This window comes from Meleagris gallopavo, chromosome 11 (genome assembly GCF_000146605.3).
Source record: "Meleagris gallopavo isolate NT-WF06-2002-E0010 breed Aviagen turkey brand Nicholas breeding stock chromosome 11, Turkey_5.1, whole genome shotgun sequence".
NCBI lineage: Eukaryota > Metazoa > Chordata > Aves > Galliformes > Phasianidae > Meleagris > Meleagris gallopavo.
In genome coordinates, this window is record NC_015021.2 from 4,720,039 (window position 1) to 4,734,447 (window position 14,409).

Consider the following 14,409-nt stretch of genomic DNA (forward strand, 5'->3'; position numbering starts at 1 on the left):
AGAAATAGCCAGTATTGCTCAGGGGGTAGTTGAGGCAGAGTTAATCTTTGTTGTTGATGTATTCTTCCCACCCTCTGTATGCTTAGGCACTTCAGGGTGAAGATGAGGCAGAAGATTGAAGGGGGAATTTTAAAAATGAAAACAAACAACAAAAAAAAACCCGTGATTTGAATTTGAGTTGATCTCACAGTGAGTTTCCATGCTACCAGTGGCATGGCAATTATGATGAGTTTCTTGGATCTGATCTTGGTGTAGTAGAAGAAATGGGAAGAATTCAGCGACCTGAAATGAGTAGGGAGCAACACCTCCTCTTTTGCTCATGATCTTATTTTAGGCTGGATGCACACTGATCAGTGTACAGCCCTTTCTACGAGTCACAGGATAAAGTCGGGGCTTGTCCAAAATTAGGTACAGCTCTTTCCTTCCATCTGTGCTTCTGGATGTTCCTTGAAATGTTGAAACTGGGACTGAGGAAGGGAGTAGGGGACAGCAACTGCGCGAGTTCCAGTACACCAATTCCTGATGTATCTTTCCAGAAACAGGATTTTTCTGCTCCTAGCAGTCAGCTGGCTGCTAGTTGGTGCAGTTGTACTTAGAAATGTACATGTGAAAATGCTACTGCTTGCCCACATCAGAGCATCCTGTACAGATTTCTAAAGCTACACCTGTAAATGTTTTCTGTTTGTGTACTTTGTCAGTAGAATTAATGCTTAGATGGACTGAAAGATTTTACTGTGTAAAATAGTGCTTTGTACTCCTACCTGTTATTTTAGGGCAGGCTTTTGAGTTTAACCAAGTCTGTAATTTGTAACCTATTCATATGATGAAGTATTACATGGTTACCTTTGGTTCATTTCATCTATTACCAGATTGCAAATGATGACTGTTTCTTTGCAAAGTCTGAACAGTATGTTAAACTTAATTCTTTGGTGGGATATAGTTGCTAAATGAGTGCTATATAACTGATGAACTTATTTTGAAATAGAGGCTACTAATGTTATTTTTAGATGACTATTCGAATCATTAACTTAGCTGTCCTTTGAATCTTAAATGTTTCCCATTGCTTGCCCCTATCCAGTAAACAATGGAGTATTAGATTTAATCAAGCAGAATGAAATCAAGATGTCAAATGTGAAATATGTACTTATGCTGTCTGTCTAGTCCAGATAAATCTTTGAAATGACTGATCGAATTTGATGGCCACTGTTTCCAAAGATAAGTTGCTCCAATTTGGGTGAAGTGGCTGAAAAATTTGCACCCTCTCACCACCTCTCCCCCCCACCAGAGTTAGTGCCTGTATTGAGAAAGTGATGTAGTGAAAGTAGCACAGCTGCTACCTTAATTTGCCAGCTTTCAAGGCAGTCAGTCTGTGCAGCTCCTACACTTGTTAGAGTATACGTGCTTCCTCTGAAGGTCATTGGAAATGATGCTGAAGGCCTGATACTATTGAAGGGATGGAAGGGAGCAGTTGTAGGAGGTTTAGAAGAGGGATGGCCAGAATGATTTCAGAAATGGTGTGGGAGGAAAGGTGTGCATCATAAGTTTTTTGACTCTGCTTCTCTGGAAGAAATCTCATCTAAAAGTGTCTGTTTCTAGGGGCTAGCTAATGTCTGGTATGCTGTTCAGATGTATGTTCAGGTTACCTATGGAGTATTTGTAAGTGCTGATCCTAACAGTACGAAAACTTCTGTGTCTTTTGCTTTGAAGAACAGTCACCTTTCCTCTCCTTTTGGTCTGGAATTCCAGCTGAAGCATATTTTACAGTTGGTTTGACTCTTTCTAACTCACAACTGCAATAAAAAAATGAAATCAAAAAAAGAGTAGTTCTTTTTCCCTCTTCTCTCATAGATGGTCACTTAAAAATATTTGATACCAAAATGATATCTAAAGTTTAGAGAAAGGTAAGAAAGACTGTTTAGAAATAAAATGAAATAAAAATCCTGTATCCAAGCAGTATCTTAAATAGTAGGATTGGAATATTTTAAAGTTTCTGTCTAGGACTTCATGGTATAACATGGAATCTGTTGAAGCAGTTTAAACTGAAGTACAAGTAATCCCTGTGTGTAGAAATAAGTGAAACAGAAGGGCTAAAGTTCATCATAAGTAGCATTCAGATGCTTTGTCTCTTTATGAAAATATATTGCAAATACTTTGCAAAAGCTATGTTTTCTAGTGAAATTGGATGTTAGGATTCACTTACCCTGCAGAGACAGATGGTCTTTTGATTTCAAGTATTTAGACCAGTACGTGCTGCACCAGAAGCTTGATCTGGAACAAAAACTGTGCAGCCACACACTTTCTAATGCTTTGACTGCATTAGCAATCAAACTTCAATAGGTTTTGAACTAAGATATTTTCTATTATTAACCAGTCATCTTTATTTTTAATCTAAGGTGTGCAAACAGATTTGGCTAGGCCTATTTGATGATAGATCATCAGCAATTCCAGACTTCAGGGATCCACAGAAAGTAAAGGAGTTTCTACAGGAAAAATATGAGAAGAAAAGATGGTAAGATTGCTTTGCAATTTACAATGTTTGCTTCTGACAAGAAGTAAATATTGACTGTTATTCTTGAGTGTGGTTTCCCTTTTGTGTACTCTTTAGACTAGATTGCACATCTCTAAGGTAAAATGCTTTATTGAACTTTTATTCGTGATCCTAAGGAAAGCAGAAGAGGGGGGAAAAAAGTATTTAAAGAACTTTCTCAGTGTGTAGTTCATATTGATGACGTTATCTTAAGCCATTTCTGTTTCAACAGCCATGTAAAGTAGGAGTCATGCAGGCTTTTCTTAAGAGGTAGAAGGTGTGGGTGGTTTGTATTCCAAACAAAATAAGTTTAAAAATGAGTGACTTGGCATTCTAGTTCATTAAAAAAATTCTGGCATTTAACTCATAGGCATTTTGCAAACTACTGATGGTTGGTTGTTCGGTCAGTGGTTAGAACAGCAAAGCTGAGATCTACCAGTTTTCACACCTGACTCTTGTGGATGTTTGACAGAACTTTTCATGTTAAACTTAGAAAACCAATTGCTCCTTTGGATGTAGGTATGTTCCTCCAGAGCAAGCAAAGGTGGTGGCATCAGTCCATGCATCCATATCGGGGTCTTCTGCTAGTAGTACAAGCAGCACACCTGAGGTGAAGCCCCTCAAATCTCTCTTGGGAGAAGCTGCACCTGCACTGCACTTAAACAAGGGCACACCTAGCCAGGTGAGTAACAAAAGGACAGAACTGTTCGGTAGTATATTTCTTTCTTGTTTGGTGGCATAGGAATTTTTGCAGTAGTAGCTTTTATATTATAACTATTTAAGCTTTTTTTATGTGGTTTGTTGAAGCATATAGGTGTGTTTACAGATCAGGTTCTAAATTTAAAGTTGTTTCTATAGAAATAAAAATCATTTTTATTTCTATGATTATTTTCAAAACGCAGATTTTTTTTTGAGTGACTGGCAAGTCTAATTACAATTGTTTTTTGCTTAAATATGTCAATATGCTGAATCCAGTGCACTGTATTTCAAGTTTTTTTCTTTAAGAAACAATAAAATGGCTGACATTCATTATTAATTTCATGGTTAAGAGCACATATGTGAGAAGCATGCATGTTATTGCTTTCTCTGCATTGTGTGGCTGTCTTACCAAGTGTTGTTTAGAAAGCCTCTGCATCTATTGTATAAAGCCAAACAACACTGTGTACATACGTTAAAGAAAAGATGACTTTTGAAAAAATGTTTTTTACCTTTAGGGTGCAGGCAGCTCTTCAGCAGACCTCTTACAAACTCACAGTGGAAATTTGGAGCTTGCAGCCTTTCTATGATGTTCCTCAGTATTTTCCTCATGCTGAATTCTGAAAACCTTTTCAGAATGCAGTGAATAACTACTTTTTTAACTTGTAAAAGTTAAATAAAGTTTTATTGCTTATTTGACCAATGTTTACAGTTTGAAATGCATAATTTTGACATTGCTGTTTTTAAGCTGCTAATTTCTTCTTGTGTGATACTTTAATTCAAAAGTCTGCTGCAGTGTTAGCTTAAAAGCTGCCATAGTATGTAAAGTAACATCTTACTTCTGCTGCAGGAGAAAGTTTTTGCTGTATGCAGCACCTTGAACTTCAAGAATAAATGACTTCTTAAATAAATAAGCTTAGTCTGTCCACTTTCTTTTTAGCATTTTGTAAAAGCCAATTTGGTAAAACATCAGTTTGGTTTTAGCTAATTTGGAAGTTGTTTGTAGTCTCCTGTTGTAGGCCGGTCTCAAGGACAGCAGCAACAAGAAAAGAAACAATTTGACCTTCTCAGTGACCTTGGCTCAGATATCTTTGCTGCTCCTGCTCCTCAGTCAACTGCGACAGCAAATTTTGCTAATTTTGCACACTTTAACAGTCATACAGGTAAGTATTCTGAGCAACTTATCCCTTTTTTGTATGTATAAAATGTAGTTTTAATTTTTGATTACTCTGGGTTCCACTTTTTCACAACGTATATCAAACTTCTGTGCTTTGAGAGTGTTTTATTGATTATGTTTAGATCTTTCTATGGAAGTAGAAGACAAATACTGGTAATCCTGTTGGGTTTTTTTTGGAGTGGGAGTTGCTGTAGCTATTTTCTATGATATGTATGATTAGAACATTTTCTGCCTACTGACAGAACTTCAAATTCTTTGGAGGAGAGAGTGAAATGATGAGTAACAGAATGTAGAAAGAAGCTGATATTAGACCTTTAATTTTCTTTTTGAAAAGTATTAGAGCAGTCATGGAAAGAAAGCAAATAAAAAGACTAAGGGGAGATCAAATGCATTGACAATATCTGTCAATCTGTTACAGGAAAAACAAAGGCACCCTCAGTTTAGGGAATGATTTTCCCCCCACCACCCCCACCTTGTGTTTCTATTTGAAAACTGAATAAAGCCTATATGTGTAGTATTCTCTACTTTCAGGGGGAGTAAACAAGTCTTGAGCATGTCTTCACTGGGTGAAGTAGGCTCTTATTCTTTAAGAATGTCTTCAGTAAAATATATTGAGCCCTCAGGGTGTATTTTCAGCCAAATAACTCGAGTCATAGCAGTCTATCCTAAATAAAAAGTGGATTCTGCAGTCACTGAAGTATGTTGTTGTGAACTTGCTTTGTAATTGTGGGAAAGTACCTTTGCTTGCCTGGCCTGAATGAGCTTTTCATCTAGTTTTTCCTGAGAGAAACTAATGCTGCTAAGCTAACAAGAAAAAGATAATTCACAGAAACCTGAAACTGTTAACAACTGAGAGGAAGAGTGAGTGGGGGGGATTTCAGTCATACACCTGAAGAATTAAGCAAAGTATCCAAGACTTGCTTAAATTTAACTTTCAAAAAATGATGTGTAATTAGTTGAATTCAGTAATAAAGAGTAGGAAATTCTGTTGCAGTGTGTTTTGTGAAGTCCTTAACATAAGATTTCATGCTAATCACTGTTTTGAAGGTGTATTTAAGTGGGGAAGACTTGTGCTGACTGGTCAATATTGTACATTTCTACTGTTGACACTCAACTCTTTTCAAATTTGTATCGAGTTAATCTGTATTCACATGTACCTTGTACAGGACTTCCACATTCTAGAAGCCACATGTGTTAGGTATATTTCAGTACTGTGTTCCAAATCTAGGTGAAACTCTGCTGTATCTCTTCTAGTCCATTTTTGAATGGGTAAAAAGCCAGTATAAATGCTCTAGAATAAATATAGCATTAAGATTATGTTAATTTCTTGTCAAAGTAAGTGCTGAAAAATCAAAATTCTGAGTAATGTCCAGGTGTCATGACTAGTTTTCCGTTTCAGTTATTACATTGTGATTGTTTCCTTGACTCCTACAGAAAAGTTTTAGAACCCCAAACAGATTCAAGTAAATTAATTTCTAGAATGCAAAATCTGAGTAATAATGTAATTTACTGGTTTTGCAATTGAAGCACAACTAAGTGTAGCAGCTGACAGGAAAATGGTAAAGAACTGTGCTGTGATTTGTGAAGCCTAATGTGAAGCTTAAAGGTAGTACAGAAAATGTCACTTCTGGTATGGGCCTCTTTTTCCCAAATTTTTCTAATGTATGTGGCACAGGATACGGTTTCACGCTGAGAGGAAAACGTGCTGACTTTACATGAATTTCCTGTATTTAAGACCCATCGTTTCTGCAAAACAATGAGTTTTTGAAGGTGATGGTAGCCATCTCTTTATAAAAACTGTTCTTTGTAGCATCCATACTGGTAAGAGTGTCAACAAAGGATTAAACATTTTGACCTACAAACTAATAGACCAGAGTATTGTCTGCACAAGTGATTTTTAAATAGGTTTGACACAGGATACCTCTGTCACTAACAACAGAAGAGACTTTATTTAGAAAAAAGTACGACACACTTACTGCCTTCTTGAGAACTGTTTTTCAATTTTGTAGTTGTTTCCTTTACGTTAGGATTTTTTGAATACTTCCTATCTTTTATTCCATACTAGGTAGTGCAAACCTCATGAAGAAACTAAGCTGTGGGTGTAGCTTGTGTTTCCATGTCAGATTGGAGATAGGTGTAGCCAGCAAGTTTTTATACTGCTTTATTGATTTATAATCACAATAGCAGTTGTGAGTCTGTGCTGATTTACAGTCTGCTCAGGTTCCTGAACTTAGTGTTGTTCTGGGGCTTTTGGGTAGAGAGCTTATGGTCATTTTGAAAACTTAAAAACATGATTTACAAATTATTCCGGTACAGGAAATTACAGGTCTTACCCAGTCTTTACCTTTGTGCCACTTCAGCACAGATTTAAACATTACCTCATGAAATAGAGCAGATCAACATCAGAATGTTCTGCAGAAGTCTTTAAAACTACTGGACCTGCTTGCAAGTTATGCTCTTTGTCAGTTGATCCAGTACAATTCAGTAGTCTGTAATATAATACATTGTAGTTCTTCAGACTACACCCAAAAAATATCAAAGATATTTATCCAAGTGACAGGTTAAAATGAGAATTGTCACAATTCTAGGAGTGATGCTTATGTATTGAATCCTATTTGGTCAATTAAACATCTGTCTGAGTAGTCCTTATCCAATTGATGCACCAATATTTAAAACATCGCTTTCATTTTTGAGCGAGTTGCAGTTCTTAATTTATCCCTCTTAAAGCTACTGGTTTTAAGAAGAAACAGTAGAATGCAGAGATTTCTGTTTTGTATGTTTAAGACTTTACATGGAGTTCAGGAATTAGGCTCCTAGTTCCTTTTGAGTATACTGATGTTTGAATGTTCAGCTTTTTGAAATTAAATGGATTTTTTTTCCTTTTATTTCCTTTTATAGTATTCCACAAAAAGGAAAGGACAGACTGTGAAAAGCTATTTGAAATCTCTTTGGATGTTATTTTGTTGTTACAGTCCATGAATGCTATCCTCTTGATGCATAGACACCATTGTTCACTACCTGCCAACCGTTGCCCAGCCAGTCCCTTTGCAGTGGCTGCCTCTCTGGCCAACTGCCCTCAGTTCTGTATGTTTTTCATGTGATCCCAGCTGATATGGAATATCCCTTTAATCAGTTTAGGCCAGATGCCCTGGTTCCATCTCTTAGCTCTCTCCAGGCCCCCACTGGTGGGGCAGTACAAGAAACTGGAAAACTGAAATGTCCTTGGTTCTGTGCAGCACTGCTCAGTAACAACTAAAACATCAGTGTGTTATCGATACTGTTTTTTTTCCTAAAGCCAGGACACTGCATCATACCAAGCATTATGAAGAAAAACGACTCTTCCCAGCTGAAGCCAGGACATAGGGTTTCAGGAAAGAAGCACTTTGTATTGTAGGAATTCAAATTGGCAGTATGTTTCAGACACTTTGTTTTTATTCCCAAAGAAAGGTTCAGTTAGTCCACGCATTCTGTTTTGAAAGTTAACATTTGGGTTTGACATGTAAACATCTTTACTCTCAGTTGTTTTTCCCTGATCAATCAAAATTGCAAACATTCTGAGTTGATCAGCTCATGCAGTTTAGTAGTAGCATCGGTGAGGAGGAGGCATAGGTCTATGAAAATAATTCATGAAAGCTTGTTCCAAAACTTTCTATTTGTAGACTATAATGTATAACTTTTCTGGTGTGAAATCAATTAGGAGATGGGACACAACTCTTGGTGGCTGTCATGACCATAAATTCAGTTAATACATCTGTTTTTTGTGTTTGTTTCCCATATCCATTAACATGTTTTGTTCCTTTGCAATTTACAGCGCAGAACTCTGCAAATGCAGGTTTTGCAAACTTTGATGCATTTGGACAGTCTAGTGGCTCGAGTAATTTTGGAGGTTTCCCCACAGCAAGTCAGTCTTCTTTTCAGCCCCAAAACACAGGTAGAACTCCTAGCACTTTTGATCAATGCTTAATTGAAATAATCCCTTACCTTTTTGTTGGAAGATACGCTGAGTTTTTCTTGCACCTGCCACCTTGAATGCAGTCAAGCCATCTGAAGCTCTGGGGAAACTCAAAATTAATTCTTTCTGTTTGCTGTTGATTTTCTTTTTTTTCCAACATTGCTGAGAAGTCTGATCTTTATGGCACTATATGTTAGCTCTACACCTGAAATAACTGAGTAAAGTGTACTATTTTTGGTCATGAATTGACTGTTTATCTTGTAAGTGAAGAGCTTCAGACTGAAAAGCACATTGCAGAAATAAATATGCCTATGTAAACGTGTAACTTGCACACATCTTAGTGTGTTTGGCTTCAGGTGTAGAGCCAGTTGCTAAGATTTATTTTTTACTTTTCTTTAGTTTGATCATGCTTTAAAACTTTTGCTTGAGCTTACACTTGCTGTTTGTCTAGATCTTTGGCTGACTGACTTTCTTTTCTTTTTTTTCTTTTGAGTGTGGTGTCGTTTTAAACTTTTTTTCAAATTTTCTTTCTCCCTTCTTATGTTAACTTTAACCCACACACAATTTCTGGCTGTCCAGCGTTCAGAACGCTTTCATCTAGCTGCAGTTTTGGTGAATTTACTTCAGCTTTTCCTCTCCAGGCTGTGCACAGTAAGTTCCACACAGTGGAGAACTCGGCTTGCTTCATTTTATGCCATTGTAGTATAGTATCATAATTTCTACTGTTGCATATGTTTTAACCTAACTGATTAAACTATTAGGAAGCTTTGGTTTTGTGGTATGAGTGGAATCCTCACGCAATTGTTAAAAAATGTGATACACTTAATGGAACACTTCATTTAAGTACATGACCTGCCTATATAGATAAAATAGTCTGGACAGTGAGGAGATAGAAGCTCATGGTTTCATATTTAAACACATTCAACTGTGTGGACCTAAGCCAGATTTTTTTCAAATTGATTTGTGTATCTCTTGGTATCTCAGTGGGAACTAGATTTAAAGGAAATTGGTTTTATATACTATCTGCCCCAAACTCCTTGATTGAATGTAGTCTGAAAATATGAGAATAAAAAACCACAATTCTCTTTAAACATTGGCATTGAATCACTCTTCTCTTGGGCTTCTAGGCTACTGGGTGTTTTTGCCTAGAATGGTGGCTGACATCTAAAATGATCAAATACATCATACCATTAAGTAAATTCCAGTAATGGTTATTCATTAGAGACACGTGACAGAAAATGAAGCTTCTCTCTTTTGAATATTAAAGATTCATACAAATATGTATTTCTTTAGTGAGATATTATTGCTGAAATTACTTTAACAGCTAATGGGCAGCACATAGTTGTGACTGTTAAAACTTTCTGTCCCTGAGCTACAGACTAAAAAAACAGAGGGTGGTATTTTTCTGTTGTTGTTCTGTTTTTGTTTTTATCTAGTGTAAACTTGAAGGATAGGAGTAAAGGGTCTCACCTGTGGGATGGGATAGTGGGAACATGTTACATCAGATAACCACAGAGAATTTAGAAACACTTCAAAGCTGGAGAAAGCATCGATCATGTTTAACTTATTTTGTTACAGGTGGAAGTGCTGGATCAGTGAATGCTAACTTTGCTCACTTTGATAACTTCCCCAAATCCTCCAGTGCTGATTTTGGAGCCTTCAATGCTTCTCAGAGCAATGCAACAGTAACTGGAGCCAGTAAAGCTGCAGTGAATAAACCAGGTCTCCAGTCAGCAGACAAATATGCAGCTTTGGCTAATCTAGATAATATCTTCAGCGCAGGGCAAGGTAATAAGTTTTATTCTTTGACATGCTTATACTACAACTTTATACTTCCCATAAGGATGGTGTGTCTGTCAAATCAATAACTTTAAGCTATCAGTTTTTCTTCACTTCAGTGCATCCTTAATGTGTATGGTATAAGAACAAGACTTTAAGGCATTGCTCCAGGATGTCTTCTAAAGACTGCTGCTTGAGAATCTACTTGTTACCAAGATGAATAACTCTAGGTTTAAATATTTAAATGATGGATCATGTAATGATACATACGTATATATATATTCATGTTCAAGGCACATTATACTAAAAAAAAAAACCACTTCGTATAAACATATAAAAATGTTATGTGCTAAAATCTGTGGTGAAAACTCTCAAATGGAGAACTGCAATTTTTGCATAGGAATGCCAGGGTAGCTTTCCTATCTCTTTGACTCCAAAAGATTTTGCTCTAGTTTTTTATAAACTCATTCTTAAAAATAACTTGTGGGGTTTTCTTGTGTACTACAGAAATGCTGTCTTGAAAGCAGACTTCCAAATGCTAGTGAAATTCAAGCTCAGTTTTATTCTGATATTGCTGAAGCACTGAAGTTGCCCACATCCACAATATACGTGGATTTTTCTTCCGTAAATGTATAGGCACATCAAAGTTTCTGCTTGGCTTTAATTAAAGTTCATTGTCAGTTAACACAGCTCTGGCAAAGCTAGAGTTTAAATCATTTTTAAGCAAGGATGCAAAATTCATCTTCATTATGCATTCAGTACTAGTCTACAGTAAGACTACATTCAGTCAAGTTGTCCTGTCTCCTCGGCTTAGCGATCTTCTTGAATGACCACAGATAAAGAAGCATGAAGGTTGCAAAGAAATGTTCTCTTTTAATAGCAGATCTCCACTGAACATGAAGATAAGTAAATTTAAGCTCAACCCTTCAGTAAGAGATGCTGAGGTGTCACATCCAACTTATTTTCTAAAATCTTCTCTTAAGAGTTCATTGATTCTCTTGATCTACAGAAAGATAATACTTCACAATAATACTTCATTGTTCTGGTTTTGTGCCACTTGTTTTCCTTTATTGTCGTTCTTCAAGCCTGGTGACATCTTGTGGAATATTTACGTGATGCCGTAGAATAGTCATTTGAGTCCATTGTTTCTGTAGGAATTAGCTTAGAAACTGCAACTTTATCAGTGCTTGTAAATGTGAATTTAGGAAGTGAAAACTTAAGCTTACTTAATTTTAAGGAGAAAAACTTCAGGTACCTCCTAAAGTAACACCTCCAATTTGTTTCTGTGGAAACAAAAACAGGTACAAGCTCAATAACACTTCGATTAGAGCAAATTCTCAGCTACAAAATGCTTTTTTTTTTTTTCAACTTAGTCACCACCATTAACTATGCATTTTAGTCAATGATGAACAAGAGCCTGTATGCTGTGCTTGTTGATATGGGGGTGGAGGGGAGGAGTGGAATCTGCACCAGCAGAGGTGCCCCACTGTTAAGTGCACCACCTACTGTTACTGTGCTCACATCCATTGTTTTGTCTCCATAAGTGTCCAGCAAGTGTCCATGAATGTCAGCAGGTGCCATTTTTCCTCACGGAGGAATTCAATGACACATCTTTGCTTCATATGTATGTCCATGTCAGATGTAATTTTGTCCTGCTATCCTGCTATCTGTTGCACAGCAACAAAATGTAACAGGATATTGGTGGGAAGGTTCAACCTCTCCTGCCAGACCACCAATATCTGCCTCTGACATTGTGGGGCAGCATAATAAAGCAGGAGACATTAGTTTTGGAGCAGCTCTTGTAGTTATTCTGTAATTCTTTTTTGCAAATAGTATATGAAAATATTTATTGGTCTATAAGGTGGAGCTTTGTTCTGAAATGCTACTTGAGGGTGGGTTTTTTTGCTGAGTTTATCTAGTTGAAGATGACAGTAGTATTGAGCCCTTATTTTTTAGGGAAGCTGAAGACGGCAGAGCTACAGAATATCTGTAGAAGATAACACTATGCTCATATATAATTTTTAAGTTTGAAGTTTATACATTAGTGCTTAACATTAACAGAGCAGAAAGTAAAATCATCTTCATCATTTTAAATCTGTTTTTTCTCTTTCTAGGTGGTAGTGAGCAAGGAAGTGGCTTTAGTACAGTAGTGTCTGCATCAGCAGCTCCTGTTTTGTCAGCCCCAAATCAGTCAAGTGCATCTTCAGACAAGTATGCAGCTTTAGCAGAATTAGACAGTGTGTTCAGCTCCACTGCAACCTCCAGTAACGCATATACTTCCACCAGTAATGTCAGCAGGTACTTTTTATTTGATGTAATTGACTTTTTATTGGCTTCAGCAAAATGCAGAAAAGTAGCTCAGAGTTGTTTCTTAACTCTGGTTTTAGTTTTATAGAAGATGAAGAAATGTTTGCTGTGTTTAGAGTCAATGTTGAAAATACTTCCTTTATTTTAAATAATAACAGTACTGTACAATAGAGTATTACACCTCTTAGGTAGTAACACGTTTATGTACAGAGTATTTGTATGCATACCGAAAACCATAGCGTCTTCCCTGGCAAAGATTGCTCTTATTTTTCATATAAATAGTACTAATCACTTCTTTTTGGATCGCTGAAGTAATAAATACTAAATGTCTTTTACAGTTATTCTTGATATTAGAAGCATCCCTTAAAGCTTTTGTTTTGTAACCTTATCCTGATGGCCTCTATTCAATACTGATTCTCTTGCTGTTGGTGGAGAAGACTTTTTTTATTGCTCAGCAGTAGTTACAGCCTCTGACTCATGCACTAGTTATAGTCTCTGACTCAGGGCCTAATTCCTAGCATTTGTATTGCAATTCTGTATTGCAGTTAGCAAACTGTGTATAAGCATTTCTTTTCTGTTTTTTTACATTTGTTGTCAGCATGTAAAGTTGCATTTAATGGTTAAATTCTGATTTTTCTGAATGTATGAATTATTTTCAGCAATGCTTTTGGAACAGTACCTGTGGCTGCTACTTCACAGACACAGCCTGCATCTTCAAGTGTGCCTGCTCCATTTGGAGGTATATAACAACTTTGCATGGTAGACTAGTACCTTACCGTTAGTTATTAATTCGATACTGTGACACTTTTGATTTTGAAGTTATTAAAGGACAACAAAGAAGTACTGTGATCTATGCATGTGATGCATTTCAAATTAAGCGTTTTATTATCAATTACTGATTTCATGCGATTTTATTGGTAAAATGTTATAAGCCTAATGTGAGTCAGACTATTGTTTTTAAAAGACTTTATTAAATAGTGTTTTCTAATCTTTCAGCAACACCTTCCACAAATCCATTCGTAGCTGCCCCTGTTGCCCCAGTGGCACCCTCAACAAATCCATTCCAGACCAATAGCCGAGGAGCAACAGGTTAGGAAAAAAATCACGGAACTTAAGTATTTGAAATTTTTTGTAATACTTCTATTGATTCTTTTTTTTAATTTTGCATTTTTCTTAAAGATTTTTCTATATTACTTGTCTTCAAGTGTGATGTGTGTGTTTAATGTAGAGTTGCTTTCTTTCATTTTGCTTTTTTGTTTGATAGTTTTTTTGGGGGGAGGATAGAGGGGAAGAGCTGAAGGTATTAACTTCTAGTTTCTGGCCCAGTTCTGCAACTTCAGACTCTGGCCATGAAATGTAAAAGTGATCTTCATAAGATATTTAATAGTACTGTATTGTAGTTTGTGTATTACCAGTTGAATACTATACATGACTAGTATCTTAGCTTTGAAGTGTGCTTCACAATAGATTGCCCTAAAATCTGGGAACTTGAAAATCCTGCTGCCAAGCTGGTATGCTTGATGATTTTTTTTTTTTTACACACTCTCCGCTTTTCTTTATTTCCAAGCCCTGGAAGGTCTCAAATCCAAGGTCACCAGAGTTAAAAACCAGATGAAGGAAGAAATTTATAGTATTAAGAAGAAATTCTTTAATGTGAGGGTGGTGAGAGACACTGATGTGGGTTGCACAAAGAGGTTGTGGACACCCCCTCCCTGGGGGCATTCAGTGCCAGGTTGGACAGGGCTTTGAGCAATCTGGTCTAGTAGGAGGTGTTGCTGCCTAGTACCAGGGGGTTTGGAACAAGATGATCTTAAAGGTCCCCTCCAACCCAAACCATTCTATGAAGCTTTTGGGCTGTTAGTTTTTCACAAGTTCAGTTATTCTATACTCATTGATCTACACCTGTTACATCTACAGGATAAAGTGGAGGTAAAAGAGGTGGCATATCTAAGAGTGTGCCTAGATTTTGAC

General features: G+C 36.7%; 1 protein-coding gene across 5 annotated transcripts in view; it reads left to right on the forward strand.

The window, feature by feature from the left end:
- Nucleotides 1-14,409, forward strand: part of AGFG1 (ArfGAP with FG repeats 1) — a 36,319-nt gene that overhangs the window by 15,824 nt on the left and 6,086 nt on the right. For 2 of the 5 annotated variants that reach the window (XM_019618950.2, XM_019618949.1), the window contains exons 3-11: nucleotides 2,394-2,509; nucleotides 3,047-3,209; nucleotides 4,230-4,386; nucleotides 8,212-8,331; nucleotides 8,932-9,003; nucleotides 9,931-10,140; nucleotides 12,246-12,429; nucleotides 13,098-13,177; nucleotides 13,435-13,527. In XM_019618950.2, coding sequence (XP_019474495.1) covers nucleotides 2,394-2,509; nucleotides 3,047-3,209; nucleotides 4,230-4,386; nucleotides 8,212-8,331; nucleotides 8,932-9,003; nucleotides 9,931-10,140; nucleotides 12,246-12,429; nucleotides 13,098-13,177; nucleotides 13,435-13,527 — 1,195 coding nt within the window. The remainder of the gene's footprint in view (nucleotides 1-2,393; nucleotides 2,510-3,046; nucleotides 3,210-4,229; nucleotides 4,387-8,211; nucleotides 8,332-8,931; nucleotides 9,004-9,930; nucleotides 10,141-12,245; nucleotides 12,430-13,097; nucleotides 13,178-13,434; nucleotides 13,528-14,409) is intronic. The other 3 variants (XM_031555104.1, XM_031555105.1, XM_031555106.1) reach the window with 3 other exon arrangements.